At 45.3% G+C, this 19,218-nt stretch overlaps 1 protein-coding gene and 1 pseudogene across 1 annotated transcript in view; one reads left to right on the top strand and one right to left on the bottom strand.

The window, feature by feature from the left end:
- The first annotated feature begins 4,798 nt into the window (after positions 1–4,798).
- Positions 4,799–19,218, top strand: part of F8 (coagulation factor VIII) — a 77,546-nt gene continuing 63,126 nt past the window's right edge. The window contains exon 1 of the mRNA XM_023759987.1: positions 4,799–5,113. Coding sequence (XP_023615755.1) covers positions 4,968–5,113 — 146 coding nt within the window. The 5' untranslated portion in view covers positions 4,799–4,967. The remainder of the gene's footprint in view (positions 5,114–19,218) is intronic.
- LOC106698379 lies at positions 5,340–5,823 on the bottom strand (annotated as a pseudogene).

Genomic DNA, 19,218 nt, shown 5'->3' on the forward strand with positions numbered 1-19,218 from the left:
GGGGTTGGGGCGCCACCCTCTATCACCCATAGAACAGGACCGATCAGGGGGTTGGGGCGCCGCCACTGTCACACTCAGGGCAGGGCCGATGGAGAGGTTATGCTCTACCCTATCAAACACAGAGCCGCAGGGCGATCAGGGGATTGGGGCGCCTTCCCCTGTCACGAACAGAGCAGGGCAGATTGGGAGGTTGTGGCCCCACCCCCTGTCACACACAGTGCCACAGGGTGATCAGGGGGTTGGGGAGCTCCCCCCTATCAGGCACAGAGCAGGGCTGATCAGGGGGTTGGGACGTCTTCCCCTGTCACGAACAGAGCAGGGCGGATAGGGAGGTTGTGGCCCTGCCCCCTGTCACTCACAGAGCCGCAGGGTGATCAGGGGGTTTGGGCGCTGCCCCTGTCACGCTGATCCCGGTGCCGGGAGCCTCGCTGCTCCGCTTATCCCGGTGCCGGGAGGCATATTACCCTTTTACTATATAGAATAGAGGCCTGGTGCATGGGTGGGGGCTGGCTGGTTTGCCCTGAAGGGTGTCCTGGATCAGGGTGGGGGTCCCCACTGGGGTGCCTGGCCAGTCTGGGTGAGGGGCTGAGGGCCGTTTTCCGGCTGGCGAGTGACTGAAGCTCCCAACCGCTCCTTTTTTTCTTTTTTTATTCTGGGCCAGCTTTAGCTCTGAGGCCTCGCTGCTGAAAACATTGATACAATGTTGCGGTACGGCTGGCTGAAGCCCGGCTGACTAATGCTGGTTTCTGGGGTTTTGTTTAGCTTCTATATTTGCAACATAGTACATAGTTGCTTAAAGTTGCAGCTGAGAGGCCGGCAAGTGAGGTGGGGAACGTTGGAGTTCGCCATCACTGGAGCAAGCAAGCCTCCCTGCTCGCTTCAGTGCATGACTGCTGGCCGCCATCTTGGCTGACAGTTAATTTGCATAAGGATATGCTGATTAGCCAATGGGAAGGGTAGCGGTCGTACGCTAATTACCATGTTTCTCTTTTATTAGTGTAGACTAGAGGCCCAGTGCATGAAATTCCTGCATGGGGGGGGGGGGGTCCCCTCAGCCCAACCTGCACCCTCTCCAATCCAGGACCCGTTGGGGGATGTCTGACTGCCTCTTACAATCTGGGACTGCTGGCTCCTAACCGCTCATCTGCCTGCCTGCCTGATCGCTCCTAACTGCTCCCCTACTGGCCTGATTGCCCCTAACTGCTCCCATGCTGGCCTGATCGCCCCTAACCACCTCTGCCTCGCCCCACACCTGGGGCCCAGGATTCCCTCCACTGGCCGGTCGCAGGCACCCAGGACCCGGGCTTCCCTACCTCGGGCCGGCCACAGGCACCCAGGACCTGGGCCAGCTTCACCTAGGCCGGCCTCAGCTACAGGGGACCATGGGCATGTGGCTTCGCCCAGGCTGCAGCTGCAGTTGCCTGGGACCGTGGGGTGGGTGACTTGTCCCTCTCCCAACGCGCAGGCGCTGGCGCCTGGGACTGCAGGGCAGGCAGCTTGTCCCTCTCCTGGGCTGCAGGCACAGGCGCAGCTGCTGGCACCCAGGACCGAGGGGCGGGCGGCTTGTCCCTCTCCCCGGCCGCAGCCTGGCTGGTCCCCATCCCCCTCTCACGAGCTCATTTGTGCCTGGCTGGTCCCCATTCCTCTCTCCCCAGTGTTGAGTGTCTGAGCCTATACGGCATGATGGCATGACAACCATTTGCATATTATCTCTTTATTATATAGGATAGGATGTTGTAGAACAATGATTACCATTGGCTGTCCACATCTGAGGATCCCCAACCCCAGGAGGCAGAACCCACAGGTATGAAGGGCTGACTGTACTTTCTTTTGTGCACATTTATTTTACCTTCTAACACAGTGAATAAGATACTAATGTATTAGAAGTATTGCTTATTGTCTCTCAGCTGTTTTTATTTTTCACAACTGTGCACCCAGTGCCTAGGACAGTGTCTGGCTAGGACAGATGGGTAGTTACACAGCCTTAGGCAAACCATTTAATCTCTGTGCACCTCGATGGTTCATCTCTCTCTCCCTCTCCTTTCCTCTCTTTCTAAAAATCAATAAAAAAATATTTTTTTAAAAACCCAAAAAACTATAAAGCAGATCCTGTCACTCCTTTGCAGAGCCCTCTGCTGGCCTCTGACCTCACTCAGAGTAAGATCCTGGGTCTCTACCAGGGTATACTGCATCTACCATGATCTGCATGTCCCTTCCTCCGACCTCCGTGGTCTCATCTCACTCTGGCTACTGACCTCCTTGCTCTTCCTTAAAATACAAAGCAAACTCTTGTGCCTAGAACTTAGCACTCGCTATTTCCTTTTCCTGAAACACCTTTCTTTGCGGTCGCATTGTGAGGATTAAATCAGATAATGTGTAAAGCATCTGGCAGAGAATTTATCACCCTGTATTGTAACTATGGGGATACTTTTCTGTCTCCCCCATTGGACTATGTCTCCAAGAAGGCGGGACCTGGATTTTATTCATCTCTGAGGCTTAGGGGTTAGGAGCATGACTTCTGGAACCAGATTACCTGGGTTTGAATGCTACCACTTACAAACTGGGTGACCATGGCCAAGTTGCCTAACCTCTCTATGCTTCAGTTTCATCACCTGTAAAATGAAGACAAGAATTACAGTTGTAGCTGGTATGGCTTAGCGATTGAGCATCATCCTATGCACTGAGAGGTCACCTGTTTGATTTCTGGTCAGAGCACATGCCCAGGTTGTGGGCTTGATCCCCATTGTGGGGTGTGCAGGAGGCAGCCAATCAATGTTTCTCTCTCATCTATGTTTCTATCTCTCTCTCCCTCTCCCTTCCTCTCTGAAATCAATAAAAAATATTTTTAAAAAGAATAGCCGAAACCGGTTTGGCTCAGTGGATAGAGCGTCGGCCTGCGGACTGAAAGGTCCCAGGTTCGATTCCGGTCAAGGGCATGTACTTGGGTTGCAGGCACATCCCCAGTGGGAGATGTGCAGGAGGCAGCTGATCGATGTTTCTCTCTCATCGATGTTTCTAACTCTCTATCTCTCTCCCTTCCTCTCTGTAAAAAATCAATAAAATATAAAAAAAAAAAAGAATAGCAGCTGCATTAGAAAGCACTTACAACAGTTCCTGCCATGTAGTACATGCAGTTATTACCTCTGCGTCCTGGTGCCTGGTAGAGAGAGGTACAGCACATTTTTTATCAAAGGGCATTCCTCTGGCTTGTTTCCAAGCTGGACAACATCTCGCCAATTGCTGCCAAACACATTCTTACCCGGGCAGAACTGAACTCTCAGTGATAACATTTCTTATTGCAACCCTGGTCAAGTTTCTTCTTATTATCTCCTATACTTTGAGGGCCTTGGGGAGGCCCTCACTCCCCCTAATGTATATTAACCCAATAGTTTCTCTGCTTGAAGTAAGCATGACAGGTTTCTGATGTAAGGAGATACAGTATCCTATACCTGGGCCAAATGTAAGCAAACGTAAGAAGCCTCAAGTAACAACGATGCAAGATAAATAGACACATACATTTCTGGTGGTTATGAGGGCTATGTATAAAAACAAAGCCAGGCCCGGCCAGTGTGGCTCAGTGCTTGAGTGTGGACCTATGAACCAGGAGGTCAAGGTTCCATTCCCAGTCAGGGCACATGCCCCAGTTGTGGGCTTGATCCCCAGTGTGGGGCATGAAGACTGCAGCCGATCAATGATTCTCTCTCTGAGGCTTATCATTGATGTTTCTATCTCTCCCTCTTCCTTCCTCTCCGAAATCAGTATTTTGATTTTTTAAATATTTTTTGAAAAGTAAATAAAAACGAAGCCAGGAGGGATATCAACAGTGCCAGTGTGGGTACAGAGCTTACCATGTAAAGTTGGTCCTTGTTGGAGCTCATTGGGAAGGCAAGATTTGAGCCAAGACTTGAAGGAGATGTGGGAGTGGGAATGTGTGGGGATCTTGAGGAAAGGTGTTTCAAGAAGAGGAAATAGCCAGTGGCAAGTTTTAGGCACAAGAGTTTGCTTTGTATTTTAAGGAAGAGCAAGGAGGTCAGTAGCCAGAGTGAGATGAGACAACGGAGGTCGGAGGAAGGGACATGCAGATCATGGTAGATGCACTAGGCCCTGGTAGAGACCCAGGATCTTACTCCGAGTGAGATTAGAGGCCAGTAGAGGGCTCTGCAAAGGAGTGACAGGATCTGATTTATAGTTTGTGTGTGTGTGTGTGTGTGTGTGTGTGTGTGTGTGTGTGTTTAAATATATTTTTATTGATTTTTAGAAAGAGAGGAAAGGAGAGGGAGAGAGAGATAGAAACATTAATGATGAAAGAGAGTCACTCATTGGCTGCCTCCTGCACACCCCACACTGGGGATCGAGCCCACAACCCGGGCATGTGCCTTGACCGAGAATCGAACTGGTGACCTCTTGGTTCATGGGTCAGCACTCAACCACTGAGCCACACAGGCTGGGCTGCTTCATAGCTTTAAAAAGTCAGTGGTGGCGTGTGAGGGGCCAGGGGAGAAGTAGGGAGGCTATTAGGATACTGGTTACTCTTGCTTATGCAAGTGGATTCCAGAATCTGTTGCTGCTACTAAGGAAGAGGGTCGGAGTAGGCTGGGAATATGAGTACCTTGACCTCCCCCTCCCTCTCTTCCTTTCCTTAAAGGTTCTGATTAAAGCAGTATTCTCGAGCTCTTACTGTTCTCAGAGGTGAATGGGTTAAGCTTTAGCTCAGCCGCCCTTTTCCTAGTCAGTTCTTCCTGTGGTTGCTTCCCACAGCCAAAAAGGAAGCAATCCTATCCCTTACTGCTCAGTGCTGCTGCTGTCACACCCAGCAGGTAACGCTCCCTAAAATCCTCTGCAGAAATTTTGGGACTTTTCACTAAATCATAGAAGATTTACCTTTTTCTCTCTTGGGAGCCAAGGATGTTTTAGAGAAGAATTAATCTTTCGTTTCTCCAGTTGAACATTTCTTAGCCGTAAGAGCCATGCAAATAGAGCTGGCCACTTGCTTCTTTCTGTGCCTTTTGCCTGTCAGCTTTAGTGCCACCAGAAGATACTACCTGGGCGCAGTTGAACTGTCCTGGGACTACATGCAAAGTGAACTACTCAGTGAGCTCCACATGGATACAAGGTAAAGCCGCATTCCGTAGAGTTTGACCAGGGTTGTGGGGATATGACTGGTTGGAGGAAGGTGCAGACAACAGGTTAGAATGGCTGTGATGCCAGTTAAGCGCCGAAAAAGCATTTCCAGGCAAGGCATGTGCGCATCTGTGCTATTAGCGTAAATGCTAACTGCCTGTCCCTTTCATAGAACTGACCTATTCATTGATATTTTGTTCTGTTTTGTCCGTTGAATCTTTTTTTTCATTTTAAGTTTGTAATGAAAGTTGTATATAATATTGCTTTATTCCTGCATCTTCTCAATTGTTTCTTCCTTGTATTTGCCCTTTTCCTTTCCTACTTGGCGAGATTTGGCTTTACGTTCAAGGATCTTTTTGCGGTCTTTGTCCAGCTTTAGTCTAGTGATCACCACCTTGCTGGCGTGAATGTCCCCATGAACAGTTGTACCATTAGCTTTCTCCCGTTGCACTCGTTCAGTGTAGATGGCATGTGTCTTCCTGTAAACTGAGGCTACTTTACCAATTTGCTGCTTTTATAATGTCCTTGAACAACCTGAACTTCATCATCCTTTCGGATGGGCATGGATTGAACATTGTACTTCTGTCTCAGCTCTTTGGAAAGAGGAGAAGACATAATCTTCCTTTGAATGTGGGAAAGTGTGTTGAAATGCCTTTTACAGTTCTTGCTCGGGTCAGAAGTCATAAAGGGATTGAACTTCATTTTAACCATTGGCACTTCTACAATAGCCGCCTGTCCATTGACTCTTACTGTCACACTAGAGGTCCGGTGCACGGATTCGTTCACCGGTGGGGTCCCTCAGCCTGGCCTGCGGGGATGGGGCCGAAAACATCAGTGCGACATCCCCCGAGGGGTCCCGGATTGCGAGAGGGCACAGGCCAGGCCAAGGGACCCCACTTGTGCACAAATCCATGCACCGGGCCTCTAGTATGCCTATAACATCTTTGGTTAATCTCTTCCCGCCCTCCCCACTCCCCCCTTCCCTCTGAAATTCATCAGTCTGTTCCATGTTTCCATGCCTGTGGTTTCCGCTCTTGCGTTGAGCATCTTCTCCCTGGTGGTCAGTGTGCATCATAGCTATCGGCCCATCGGCTGGTCACTTAGGCTTTTATATATATAGATAGACGAGAAGTCCAGTGCGTGATACCGCCTGGGTCCCAGACTGACTGTTGCCAGCCACGCTGGCCACACTGGGTGGGAGGCGGGACCCAGTTGGCGTCATAGAGACTGGTTGTTAGGTCGTTATAGCCGAGAGGTGCTCCATGCACCTCCTGGTGACCAGTCGTTTGGTCGTTTTGATCGTGATGCCTTTTGGCCTTTTATTATTATGATGCTGCCACTCTGGAAGCTACAGGATGGAGAAAGGGCAAAGAGGCAAGGAGCATAAGAGAGAGAACATAGCTTCCAGAGAGAGAAGGAGAGCAATGAGATCCCATCAACATTACACACAAGTTTAGTCTCTTGTTGTAATGTGTGTGTGTGTGTGATGTGGTTTTGACTTCTTTGCCCAATTTTGGCGTAAGGATAGTATTAGCCATGAGTTCAGAAGCTTTTCATCTTTGGGGGGTTCTGATGTATTTTGGGAAAGTAGTACTAAATAACCTTTTCAATATTGTCTATGGTCATCAATTTATTCAGATTTTTCTACCTCTTCTTCAGGCAAATTTGGTTATATATATTTTCCTGGAAAGCAATTATCCATGTATTTGATAATGTACTGATATCAAGTTACATAACAGTCTTGTAATATTGTTAAACTATTCTGTGTCTGTAGTTATATCTCTTTTTCATTTTTTAAATATATTTTTCATTGATTTCAGAGAGGAAGGGAGAAGGAGAGAGAGAGAGAAACATCAATGATGAGAGGGAATCATTGATCAGCTGCCTCCTGCACATGCTCTGACCAGGGATTGAACCCTCAACTTTTTTTTTTTTTAGAACCATCAACCTTTTGGTGTACAGGACGATGCTCCAACCACCAGAGCCACGTGGCCAGGGCTTTGTAGTTATTTTTGAATTTAATTCATTTTTTAGATTTTGCCCTCATCAATGATCTCTTCTTAGTGTCTTTGAGTTTATTGTGCTATATTTTTCTAATACCTTAGGAAAAGTTATATGTACTTTTCTCTTTTTTGTCCTTCTTTGAAATAGTGAAGGCTCTTAATGGTATATATTTTTCTCTGAGAACATCTTTTCCATATCCCATAGATTGTGGTATGAAGAGTTTACTTTTCATTGTTTACAATATAGTTTATAATATCTTCTTTGATTTCATTTAGAAACATGATTTTAATTGAATTTTTATTTGCTTCTTGTTTTTAATATTTACCTCTATTTTGAGTATTCTTTTAGTTTCCTACTGCTGTCTAACAAGTTACCTCAAACTTAGAAACATGCGAGAAAATCCATTTATTTCACAGTTTCAGTGGGCATGACTGGGTACTTTGCTCAGGGTCACACAAGGCCAAAATCAAGGTGTGGACAGGGCTGTGTTTCTTACTGGAGGCTCTGGGGAGAGTTCACTTCCAGGCTTATTTAGAATTCAATTCCTCCTCTCAATTTCCATGTAGTGCCCCCCATCTTCAAACTAACAAGAGTGCATTAAGTCTTTCTCATGCTTTGAATCTGTCTGAGTTAAATTTCCACTACATCTCTCAAACCTTCTTTTCTGCCTCCCTCTTCCACTTTGTGGCCCTAGCCAGTTTGGCTCAGTGGATAGACCAGTGGTTCTCAACCTTCCTAATGCCGCAACCCTTTAATACAGTTCCTCATGTTGTGGTGACCCCCAACCATAAAATTATTTTCGTTGCTACTTCATAACTGTAATTTTGCTACTGTTATGAATCGTCATGTAAATATCTGATATGCAGGATGTTACAAATTGAACATAATTAAAGCATAGTGATTAATCACAAAAACAATATGTAATTATATTTGTGTTTTCCGATGGTCTTAGGCAACCCCTGTGAAAGGGTAGTTCGACCCCCAAAGGGGTCGCGACCCACAGGTTGAGAACCGCTTGGATAGAGCGTTGGGCCAAGGACTGAAGGGTTCCGGGTTCGATTCTGGTCAAAGGGCATGTACCTCAGTGACAAGCTTGATCCCCAGAGCTTGTCACTGAGGTACATGATTCTCTCTCATCATTGATGTTTCTTTCTCTCTGTCTCTCCTCTCCCTTTCACTCTCTCTAAAAATTGATGGAAACATCCTCAGGTGAGGATTTACATACAAACAAACAAAAAAGAACCTTTGTGATTACATTGGGCCCACCCAGATAACTCTCCCCTCTTAAGGTCAGCTAATTAGCAACCATAACTCCATATGTTGTTGGCCAGGTAACATATTCATGGGCATAAGCAAAGGTCATGAGGGACAAAATTTTGCCTACCATGGGTATAACTTACATACAATGAAGTGTACACATTTTATTTTATTATTATTTTGTTGTTGTCTATCCTCACCCAAGGACATTTTTCCATTGATTTTTAGAGAAAGTGGGAGGGATGGGGAGAGACAGAGAAAGCCAAACATAAATGTGAGAGAGACACATTGATTGGTTGCCTCCCACACTTGCCCTGACTGGGGCGGGGATCAGCGTACATGCCCTTGGCTGGAATCAAACCCAGGACTCTTCAGTCTGTGGGCCGAGGCTCTTTCAACTGAACAAAACTGGCTAGGGCAAATGCACAGATTTTATTTTATTTTTTAAAATAAGGCTTATTTTCTTTTTTCAAAAATTTTTTAAAATATTTTTTATAGATTTCAGAGAGGAAGGGAGACGGGGAGAGAGATGGAAACATCAATCATAAGGGAGAATCATTAAGGTACTGGGGATCAAGCCTAAAACCTGGGCATGTGCCCTCGATCAGAACTGAACCTGGGACCCTTCAGTCACAGGCTGACGCTCCATCCACTGAGCCAAACGGGCTAGGGCAAATGCACAGATTTTAAATGTGCACTTTGGTAAGTTTTCACAAAGGCATAGAAGTTACATAAGCACCACCCTAATCAACATATAGAACATTTCCATCAACCATTCTGCAACTTTTCATTGTGTTTCCCTCCCTGACCAGGCCTCTAGCAATAAGCTGCTTCCTGGAATCATGACTCATTTTTTACTTTTTAAGAGTTTTATATCAGTAGAATCATATAATTTGCACTCTTCAATGTCTGGCTTTTTAGCTTCAGCATCATGATTTGGAAATTCATCCAGGTTGTTGCATGCAATAGTTCTAGCCCAGTGGTCGGCAAACTGTGGCTCGCGAGCCACATGCGGCTCTTTAGCCCCTTGAGTGTGGCCACGAAGTTTCAATCGCACTGTACGTGCGCTCCCGCACGTGGTATTTTGTGGAAGAGCCACACTCCAGGGGCTGCAGTTTGCCGACCACTGTTCTAGCCTTTTTATTGCTAATTACTGCTCCATTATGGGGACATATCATAACTTGCATATCCATTCACTGTCACCTGGACCTTTGGAGTGTTTTCTGTTTGGGGACTAATGTAAATAAACCTACTATGAACATTCCTGTACAAGTTTTTTGTGTGGACATCTGTTTTAATTTATTTTAGCTAAATATCTAGGAGTGAAATTGCTGGATCATATTGTAACTGCATGTTTAACTTTATAAGAGACTGCCAACAGATTTCCTGAGTGGCTGTACCGTTTTATAGTCCCACCAACAATGCGTGAAAGTGCCAATTTCGACACATCCTGGACAACATTAGATGTTGCCAGTATTTCTCATCATTTTAATCACTGTGTAGTAGTATATCACTGTGTACATATAGTATGAGGAAGGGATATAAGTTCTTTGTATAGTTTATATAGGGGAAGTTGTGCAGTGTTAATGACCCAGAAGTAGAGGTCCAGATAGTCAATAGAGTGGTATCTAACTGACCATTTAGCCACGTATCCATTAATGTTGATATTGTTAAAAATTAATATTGAGATAATTGTACTTTATTCATTGTGCTTTGTTTTGTAGCTCCCCTCTAACATGCATCCTGTGGCATAGTGAATAATAGTCTGAGTGAAAAATTGAATTGAATGGAGAAAAGGATTTGTTATCTAGCTTTGTGTTGTTGTGTAGGCAGTCACATGTACTTACCAAGAAAAAATTGGTAGAATTTTTTTTTTAAGTTAGAATAGTAGTTATGTTTTGTTTTTGTTTTTTTATTTTTTTGTAATGTATTTTTATTGATTTTGGAGAGGAAAGGAGAGGGACAGAGAGATAGAAACATCAATGATGAGAGAATCATTGATCAGCTGCCTCCTGCATGCCCCCTCCTGGGGATCAAGCCCGCAACCCAGGCATGTGTCCTTGACCAGAATCGAACCCGGGACCCTTCAGTCTACAGGCTGACGCTCTATCCACTGAGCCAAACCAGCTAGGGTTAGAATTTTTATTTTTATGATACCATTTTATAGTCTAGATTATTTTGATACTCACAGGATCAGCTGACTCTGGACACATCCTGACAAGCTCTGCCAAGCTTTGAAATAAACATCTGGGGAAATTCAGTTTTATATTATCTGTTCCTGCAGCTGCTCAGCTTCTTCTAAGCAAGGGTCAGGAAATAGAACAGGTTTTCTGATTGGTTTTAGATAAAATGTGAAAGAACATTTCATGTCAAGGACATAGTTGCCAAATATATTTGGCAAGACTTATATATCCAGTCTCCAGGGAAATACACAAACAAAAACCCCACAAAAGTTAGGAAGGAGTAAAACCTATGAATCCTGGAACATTTTGTCACTTACTGTGCAGATTACCCTGAAACTGAGACAGGCACGTATTTTTGTTCCAGTGAAAAATAATTCACTCTAATGGAAAAGGTCTCAGGCTGGGGAGCTATATGGTCCTGGTTAGGCTCATCTCTAAACTGAACCCCACACCTGGCTGCTGCTAATGCTCTTAGGAATGTATAGTATGTCCCTTTGAATGGAGAGACCTACTCTAACCTAGGCCTAGGCCTCCTGTTTCTCTGTCTCACAACCTTGTTTCTTCATCTGGCTTCTTGTTTTTTTCACTCTTCCCTCAGAGGGAGAAACGTGTTTCTGTCTACTCTTTTTTTTTTAATTTTTTTTATTGATTTCAGAGAGGAAGGGAGAAGGAAAGAGAGAGATAGAAACATCAATGATGAGAGAGAGTCATTGATTGCACATCCCACACTGGGGATCGAACCCACAACCCTGGCATGTGCCCTGACCAGGAATTGAACCACGACATCCTGGTTCATAGGTTAACGCTCAACCGCTGAGCCATGCCGGCCGGGCAATTTTTGTCTACTGTTGGTCCTTTTCCCTCTCTGCTTTTCCAAGCTCTTGCTCTAGTTAAACACTTTCTGTGTGTCTTATATGTTCATGTTGGTCAGGAATATTAAACTATGCTAGTGCATGTCAAATACCTATCTTTGGACATGGATCTGAGTCTTGTTAGAAACCAATGGAAACTTTGGAGAAACTGGGTAGGATAGACTCAGCAGAACCTAGGAGACAAAATGGGGAAAGAGGAAAAGGAACAAACTGGGATGAGTTGAAAAGTTTGGAAGGGCTTAAGCCTCAAAGTGGCCAGGAGATGGGACAAATGGACTGAAGGGAAGAGTGCACACAACGATATCGGCATCAAATAATGTTTAAATAACTAAAAACCACGCAGGTCTAGGCGAAGCCTAGTGCCATGGGAATTTTTAGAGGTGGATGAAATGGGAGCACATTTAAATATGAATTCATGTCACTGGTTGTGTTCCCTGGAAGCATATTGTGAAACAGAGATGAATGTGCAGGAAGTTGCTTTAGAGTGCTCTGAGGACCAGAACGGGAAGGGAAGGGAAGGGAAGGACAGGGCAGAGGCAGGGGTGGGCTGAGGAAGAAGCTGGGCTGCAGTGCAGGCCGACCGTACAGGGAGCTCTGGAGCTGGAATGACCCTTCTGAGTTGTCCCAAGTAGGGCCAACGTAGCCAGGCCTTTATATTTCCACTAGAGGCCCGATGCACGAAAGTGCAAGAGTAGGCCTTCCTTCCCCCAGCTGCCGGTACCGGCTTCCCTTTGGCACCCGGGACCCAGGCTTTCTTGTAGCCCCGGCTTCATCCGGAAGGTTGTCCGGAAGGACCTCTGGTCTAATTAGCATATTACACTTTTATTATTATAGATACTGATTAGTCATTAAGCGCTGGCTATCCTGGGAAGGGGAGTGACCTTCTGTGGGAAGGGGCGTGGCATGCCCTGGGAAGGGCCTGTGGGATGCTTTGGGAAAGAAAGGGAGGAGTCTTGGGCTCCTGACCCAGGGCCATCCTCCAGCTTCCCCCTCCCCACATGTGGATGGGGGTTGAGTTTTTTCCTGGCCACCCCTTCCAATGCACCGTGCCCTTAAGGTGGTATGGTTGCCCTTTGGTGTAGCTCATTCTTGCCTACCCCGGTGTGACAACACCTCCCCTACTCATGATCACAACCTTGGAGCTCCAAGTGTGGCCTGCTGCTCCTTTGGTAGCCCCAGGTGCCCAGGCGTCACCTTTAGCTTCTCATTAATGAGGTTCTTGTGTTTCTGCTGAGGGAGCCTTCTAGACTGCCAAGCCCAGAGCTGCAGGGAGGGACAACACAGAGTAGCTAGGTGGGTCATGGGGAGTGATGGTAAGTAGAGCTTTTGTTGTTGCCACTCTGTGGTTCCTAAAGCCATGTGCCCTTTTATTGGGGACACAAGCATCTTTGAATGAATGCATATACAGCATCTTGGAGATTGGCCCTCCATCCTCACAGGGCCTTGTGCAAGCTGCATCTTTTGCTGTGCTTTAAGAAGCTTCTGGATGGGGGAGCATGTGATAAAGCCAATGGAGACCATGGTCGTGGGTCCACTCCAGCACATCCTTTGCTGTACAGTGGATCCCCTGGTCTGACATGATGTTATATCAGATCCCACATCAGGGACTCAAACCCTCTGTAAGCCCTCAGTGAGTGGTACTGGCAGGAAAGGCTAAACGTGTACCTGGAATGCATGTCTCTTTCAATCAGAATGAAGTGCTATCCCTTCTAGGACAGAGGAAGTCCAATGCAGTCAACTGGCTGGCTGGTCTCCATGATAGGCAGTACCATATTGGGAACTCAGCATTGGTTTCTGTTGCTGACAGGTTGGACTTTGGGGGGCTACACTAGCCCGATCTGCCTTAGTCAGAAGGAATCCATGCATTTGTGTCCATGCATAAATTCTCTCCCTGCCACCAGAAGCACTTAGCACTGGGATGGCTGATGTTCATTGCTAGCAATTTTGTCCACATTATTGTTTTGTGCTTCTTCCATGGTAGATGCTCTCTGATGGCATTAACATATGAAATGATCTTTCTATTTAGTGTCTACTCACTAAATAAGCCTTTCTCAGAGACACTTTTGTCCCTGATATTTTAGTCTTTTCTTTCAAGGCCCCTGACCAGACAACCTGGCCATTTGCTGTTGTCCATTAGTCTGTATATATTTGAACCTTGGGCCAGTTCTCTTTTCTTCTTTTTTTTATAATATATTTTTTATTGATTTCAGAGAGGAAGGGAGAGGGAGAGAGAGATAGAAACATCAATGATGAGAGAGAATCATTAATCAGCTGCCTCCTGCATGCCCCCTCCTGGGGATCGAGCCCGCAACCCAGGCATGTGCCCTTGACCAGAATCGAACCCGGAACCCTTCAGTCCACAGACTGATGCTCTATCCACTGAGTCAGACTGGCTAGGGCGGGCCATTTCTCTTTCTACCCAAAAGGACAATCAACAACAAGGGCCAAAGTTGGGCCCCTTGGGGGATTTACAGCAATCAGTTTTTGGCTTGCATCTGCATATCAAGATGTCCCAGGCTTTTTCCTCCACTAGTAACTGGTCAGCAGGGATCCCCCATATAGCCATGGGTGTGATTGAAAGTAAGGTGGCAGTGTCCACAAGTGGACAAGATGTGCCTCTGATAACCTGCTCCTGCAGCATGCTGGTGGCTCTCTAAAAATGCAGGCCCTCATTCCTTCCTCGGTAAATCAACTCCTTTTACTGGAAGAGCTTTCTTATCAGTATTCTGGCCTCTGGCCCTCAGCCAGTACAGAAAGTCATTTGTCATGGACTCGGGTTGGCAGAGCTGCTCCTGCTACGTGCTTTCTCGGGTGGTGCCCAGAAAACCCTGGAATGGAGTGAAATGCAGGGCTTTGTGGGAGAGGAGGGTGCCTAGAGAGGTGAGAATGAACTCAGCCTCACCTTTGCCCCATTTATTTGGTCTCTTTGAGAGAGGTCAACTCAAAACAATACGCAGGCCCAGCTGGTGTGGCTCAGTGGCTGAACCTACCCATGAACCAGGAGGTCACAGCTCCATCTCCAGTGGCGGGGTTGTGGGGAGGAATGCAGGAGGCAGCCAATAATGATTCACTCTCATCACTGATGTTTCTATCTCTCCTTCTCCCTTCCTCTCTGAAATTAACAAAAATATATTTTTTTTAAAAAACCAATGCACAGGTTCAAGAAGCCTTTTCAGCCAATCTGCTGCTAGGTCCCTCCAAGGGTGTGAAGGTCTTCCTCTGTGACTGTACGCTGGTCAATTTCTCCTCATGCTCCCAACAGTCTTGACTTAATGTGAGTGAGTGCTCACTGTTAGGCATAGGCTCACCATTCAAAGGCTCACCCAACCCCTTCTGTTTTCTTAAGAGGCAGTCTCCCTGGTTTCCTCAGCTAATTCTTTCTGCCTTGGTTTCCACATCGACATGTCTGGGGCTCACAGAGCCTCCTTCTGTGAGCAGCTGTCCGTCCATCCCTCTCTTTTCGAACATTCTGTGCAGTTCAAGTTGGGTGTGACTCCTGGAAACTCACATTGCAGGGTCTACTGTGTCTGCAATTTGATGGATTTTTATTGTTCACTAGAATAGTTCAAACATGCGTTTCTGGGCCACATCCCTCATCAAAACTCCAGGAGCACAAACTCGGGGACCTACTCGGGTTTCACCCTGATGGGAACCTGGATGCATTTTCCCACCTTCACCAGTGTTTCCTGATTTGGGTGGGTGGAGGATAACTGTGTGCCTCACAAAAAAGGTCTTATGGCCTTACCTCTACCCTTTTTGACAGTTCATTATCCTATGTAATAAAAGGCTAACATGCAGATTGACCAAACAGCCGCAATGATGTGCACTGACCACCAGGGGGCAGATGTTCAATGCAGGAGCTACCCCCTGGTGGTCAGTGCACTCCCACAGGGGGAGCTCCACTCAGCCAGAAACTGGGATCACGGCTGGCGAGCGCTATGGCAGTGGCGGGAGCCTCTCCCGTCTCTGCAGCAGCACTAAGGATGTCTGACTGCCGGCTTAGGCCTGCTTCCCATGGGGAGCGGGCCTAAGTCATCAGTCAGACATCCCACAAGGGCTCCCGGACTGCGAGAGGGCACAGGCCGGGCTGAGGAACACACATACCCCCCCCACCCCACCCCCCGCTGAGTGCACAAATTTTGTGCACTGGGCCTTTAGTAGGTATATAAAAATGCAACTGATTTCTAGATATTTATTTTGTATCTTGCTTCTTCACTGAATTCATTTCTCAGTTCTAGTAGTTTTTGGTAGAATCTTTAGGGTTGTTTATATATAATATCATGTCATCTGCAAATGATGACGGTTTTACTTCTTTTCTAATTTGGATGCCTTTTATTTCTTCTTCGTGTCTGATTGCTGTGGCTAGTACTTCCACTACGATGTCAGCTAAGAGTAGAGAATGCACACATCCATGCCTTGCTCCCATTTTTGCCCATGGAGTATGATGGTGGCTGTGGTTTTGTTGTATATGGCCTCTATTATGTTGAGGGATGTTCCCTCTATTCCCATTTTGCTGAGACTTTTTATCATAAATTAATGCTGGATTTTATCAAATGCTTTTTCTTCATCTATTGATATGATCATGTGTTGTTGTTTTTTGTCCTTCATTTTGTTTATGTGGTGTAGCATGTTTATTGATTTGCGGATATTGTATCAACCTTGCATCCCCAGAATAAATCCCACTGGATCATGGTGTGTGATCTTTTTAATGTATTGCTGGATTTGGTTTGCTAATATTTTGTTGAGGATATTAGCATCTATGTTCATCAGGGACTTTGGCCTATAATTTTCTTTCTTTGTAGTGTCTTTGTCTGGTTTTGGAATTAGGATAATGCTGGCCTCATAAAATAAGCTTGGGAGTCTTCCCTCTTCTTGATTTTTTTGGAATAGATTGACAAGAAATAGATGTTAGTTCTTCTTTGAATGTTTGAAAAAAAAAAAACCACAAAAAACCTGTGAAGCCATCTGGTCTAGGACTTTTGTTTGTTGGGAGTTTTTTATTACTCCTCTGATTTTACTAGTAGTAATCTGTCTATTCAGATTATCTGATTTTTTCCTGATTCAGTTTTGGAAGATCGTATGTTTCTAGGAATTTATCCATTTGATCGAGATAGTCCAATATGTTGGCATATAGTTGTTCATAATATTTTCTTACAGTCCCTTGTGTTTATTTGGTGTCAGTTGTTACCTCTCCTCTTTCATTTCTGATTTTATTTGTTTGACTCCTGTATTTTTTAAAATATATTTTTATTTATTTCAGAGAGGAAGGGAGAGGGAGAGAGAGATAGAAACATCAATAATGAGAATCATTGGTTGGCTGCCTCCTGCACGTCCCCTGCTGGGGATCGAGCCTGCAACCCAAACATGTGCTCTTGACTGGAATTGAACCCGGGACCCTTCAGTCCACAGGCCAATGCTCTATCCACTGAGCCAAACCAGCTAGGGCTCCGTCTTTTTTTTTTTTATGAGTCTGGCTAAAGGTTCATCAAACTTTATCTTTTCAAAGAACCAGCTCTTGGTTTCATTGATTTTTTTTGTATTGTTTGTTTTTTAATCTATTTCATTTATTTCTGTTCTAGTCTTTATTATTCCTACTCACTTTGAGCTTTTTATTTTCAAGTTCCTTTTAGTGTAAAGTTAGATTGTTTGTTTGAGATTTTTTGTTTGTTTCTTGAGATAGGCCTGTAATACTATGAAATTCTCTCTTAGGACTGCCTTTGCCTTGTTCCATAGATTTGGTGTTGTTGTTGTGTTTTCATTTTCATCTCCTTCAAGGTATCTTTTGATTCATTCCTTGTACATCACTGATTTTTCAGTTTAGCAACTTTCACAATTTTATATTGCATTTTCCTTCTCTACCTCAGCATTCCTACTAAAGCCTTTATAAGAAAAAGGAAAAAAAAATTCTTACAGAAATAAATGATTCTCTGGTGTGGCTGCTCCTGAAATAAACATTGATATTTTTGTTATTTCAGCAAAAGATTGAGAAGGAAATAAGCAATAAATGTCAGGTACCTTGTTATTGATTTCACATCCTGGTAATCCTAGGTATGGTGTGGCTTTTGCTCCAAGCATACTAATATCCACAGTCAGAAGCTGCCTCTCCTTACCACCACCTTATCTTTATTGTTGTCATTTGTAGCTAATGTTTGGGGTTCTTTCTTCAGTGGTAGCTAATGTTTGGGGTTCTTTCTCCATTTATTTGTATTGTCCTCCTTCCATCACATCTCCCACTTTTCTTACACACATACATCTCCCACTTTTCTTACATATATATATATATATATATATATATATAATGGATTTCAGGGACGAAAGGAGAGGGAGAGAAGGATAGAAACATCAATGATAAGAGAGAATCATTGATCAGCTGCTTCCTGCAGTGTGTTGTCCTCACACTGGGGATCGAGCCCACAACCCAGGCATGTGCCCTGACCGGGAATTGAACTTTGACCTCCTGATTCATAGGCCGATGCTCAGCCACTGAACCACACCGGCCAGGCATATCTCCTGCTTTTCAAAAGCCCTTGAGAGTCAATAAGACATCAGAAACAACACCCACTCCACATGTAATTATATATCTTAAAAAACCTCTCTTTTTTCATATTTACTTTTAGCATGTGTTTTGTGATGGCACAGTGGCATGTAGTATCTCTATATTTGAAAGCCTAAGCGACCGTTAGGACCGGTCGACCGAACGACTGGTTGACCGGTCACTATGACGTGCACTGACCACCAGGGGCCAGATGCTCATTGCAGGAGCTGCCCTCTGGTGGTCAGTATGCTTTCACAACTAACCTGTGTGGCCGGCCAACCTCCCTCGGTCCCTCCCCCTGGCCGGTCGGCCCCCATCGGCCCTGATCAGGACTGGGCGAGACAGCCCTGATGGCCCCGATCAGTGGCCAGGCTGAGGGACCCCACATGTGCACAAATTCGTGCACTGGGCCTCTAGTATGGTTTATAAATGAATGAATATACATCTGTGGGGGGAGTGAGTGCTGTGTTTTTTTTTTTTTTGACTGATCAAGGTTTGGAGACCAGGATCTGCACGTGTAAACTTTCTTCCGGGCAAGAGCCTTTGCTTTCTCCACATGAATATTCATTCCCGAAATGTCCATGCCTGTGCCTATAGTCTCTTGATTGTTGAAACAAAACCAGTTGGTAAAATATGGTGAGAGATTAGATGTCCAGAAGCATAAGCCAGGAGAGGCTCTCTATGGCATATAGAAATCTGCAGAAACACTCCCTGGGGTGCAAAAATAATTAGCAGATGAAAACCAGTGCGTGGAAATACTCACCTCAACCGCTTGGTATTTTCTACCAATTCACGGGGGCCTTCTTCACTAGGATTCGCATTGGTCCTTTTGATTACTCAACCTAAACTGGGCCTCAGGAAACAACAACCTAACTTGTCAGGTAGGGAGAGAGGAAAAGGTTTTGGGAACCAGCCTTCACCTAAAAGAGTTTTATCCTTTAGGCATAGGAAACAAACATTTTGGGAACATTTATATAATTATAAAATTTCTGATTTAGTAGCTGATCCACAAATAAATGGATAATTGGGAGTATCTGACTGGAGACAATAATAAGCATTAGCCCAGCCTGTGTGGCTCAGCGGTTGAACATCGACCTATGAACCAGGAGGTCACAGTTTGATTCCCCGTCAGGGCACATGCCCAGGTTGTGGGCTCAATCCTCAGTGTGGGGTGTGCAGGAGGCAGCCAATCAATGATTCTCTTTCATCACTGATGTTTCTATCTCTCTCATCCTGTTCCTTCTTC

Source organism: Myotis lucifugus, unplaced genomic scaffold (assembly GCF_000147115.1).
Source record: "Myotis lucifugus unplaced genomic scaffold, Myoluc2.0 scaffold_169, whole genome shotgun sequence".
In the NCBI taxonomy this organism is placed as follows: domain Eukaryota; kingdom Metazoa; phylum Chordata; class Mammalia; order Chiroptera; family Vespertilionidae; genus Myotis; species Myotis lucifugus.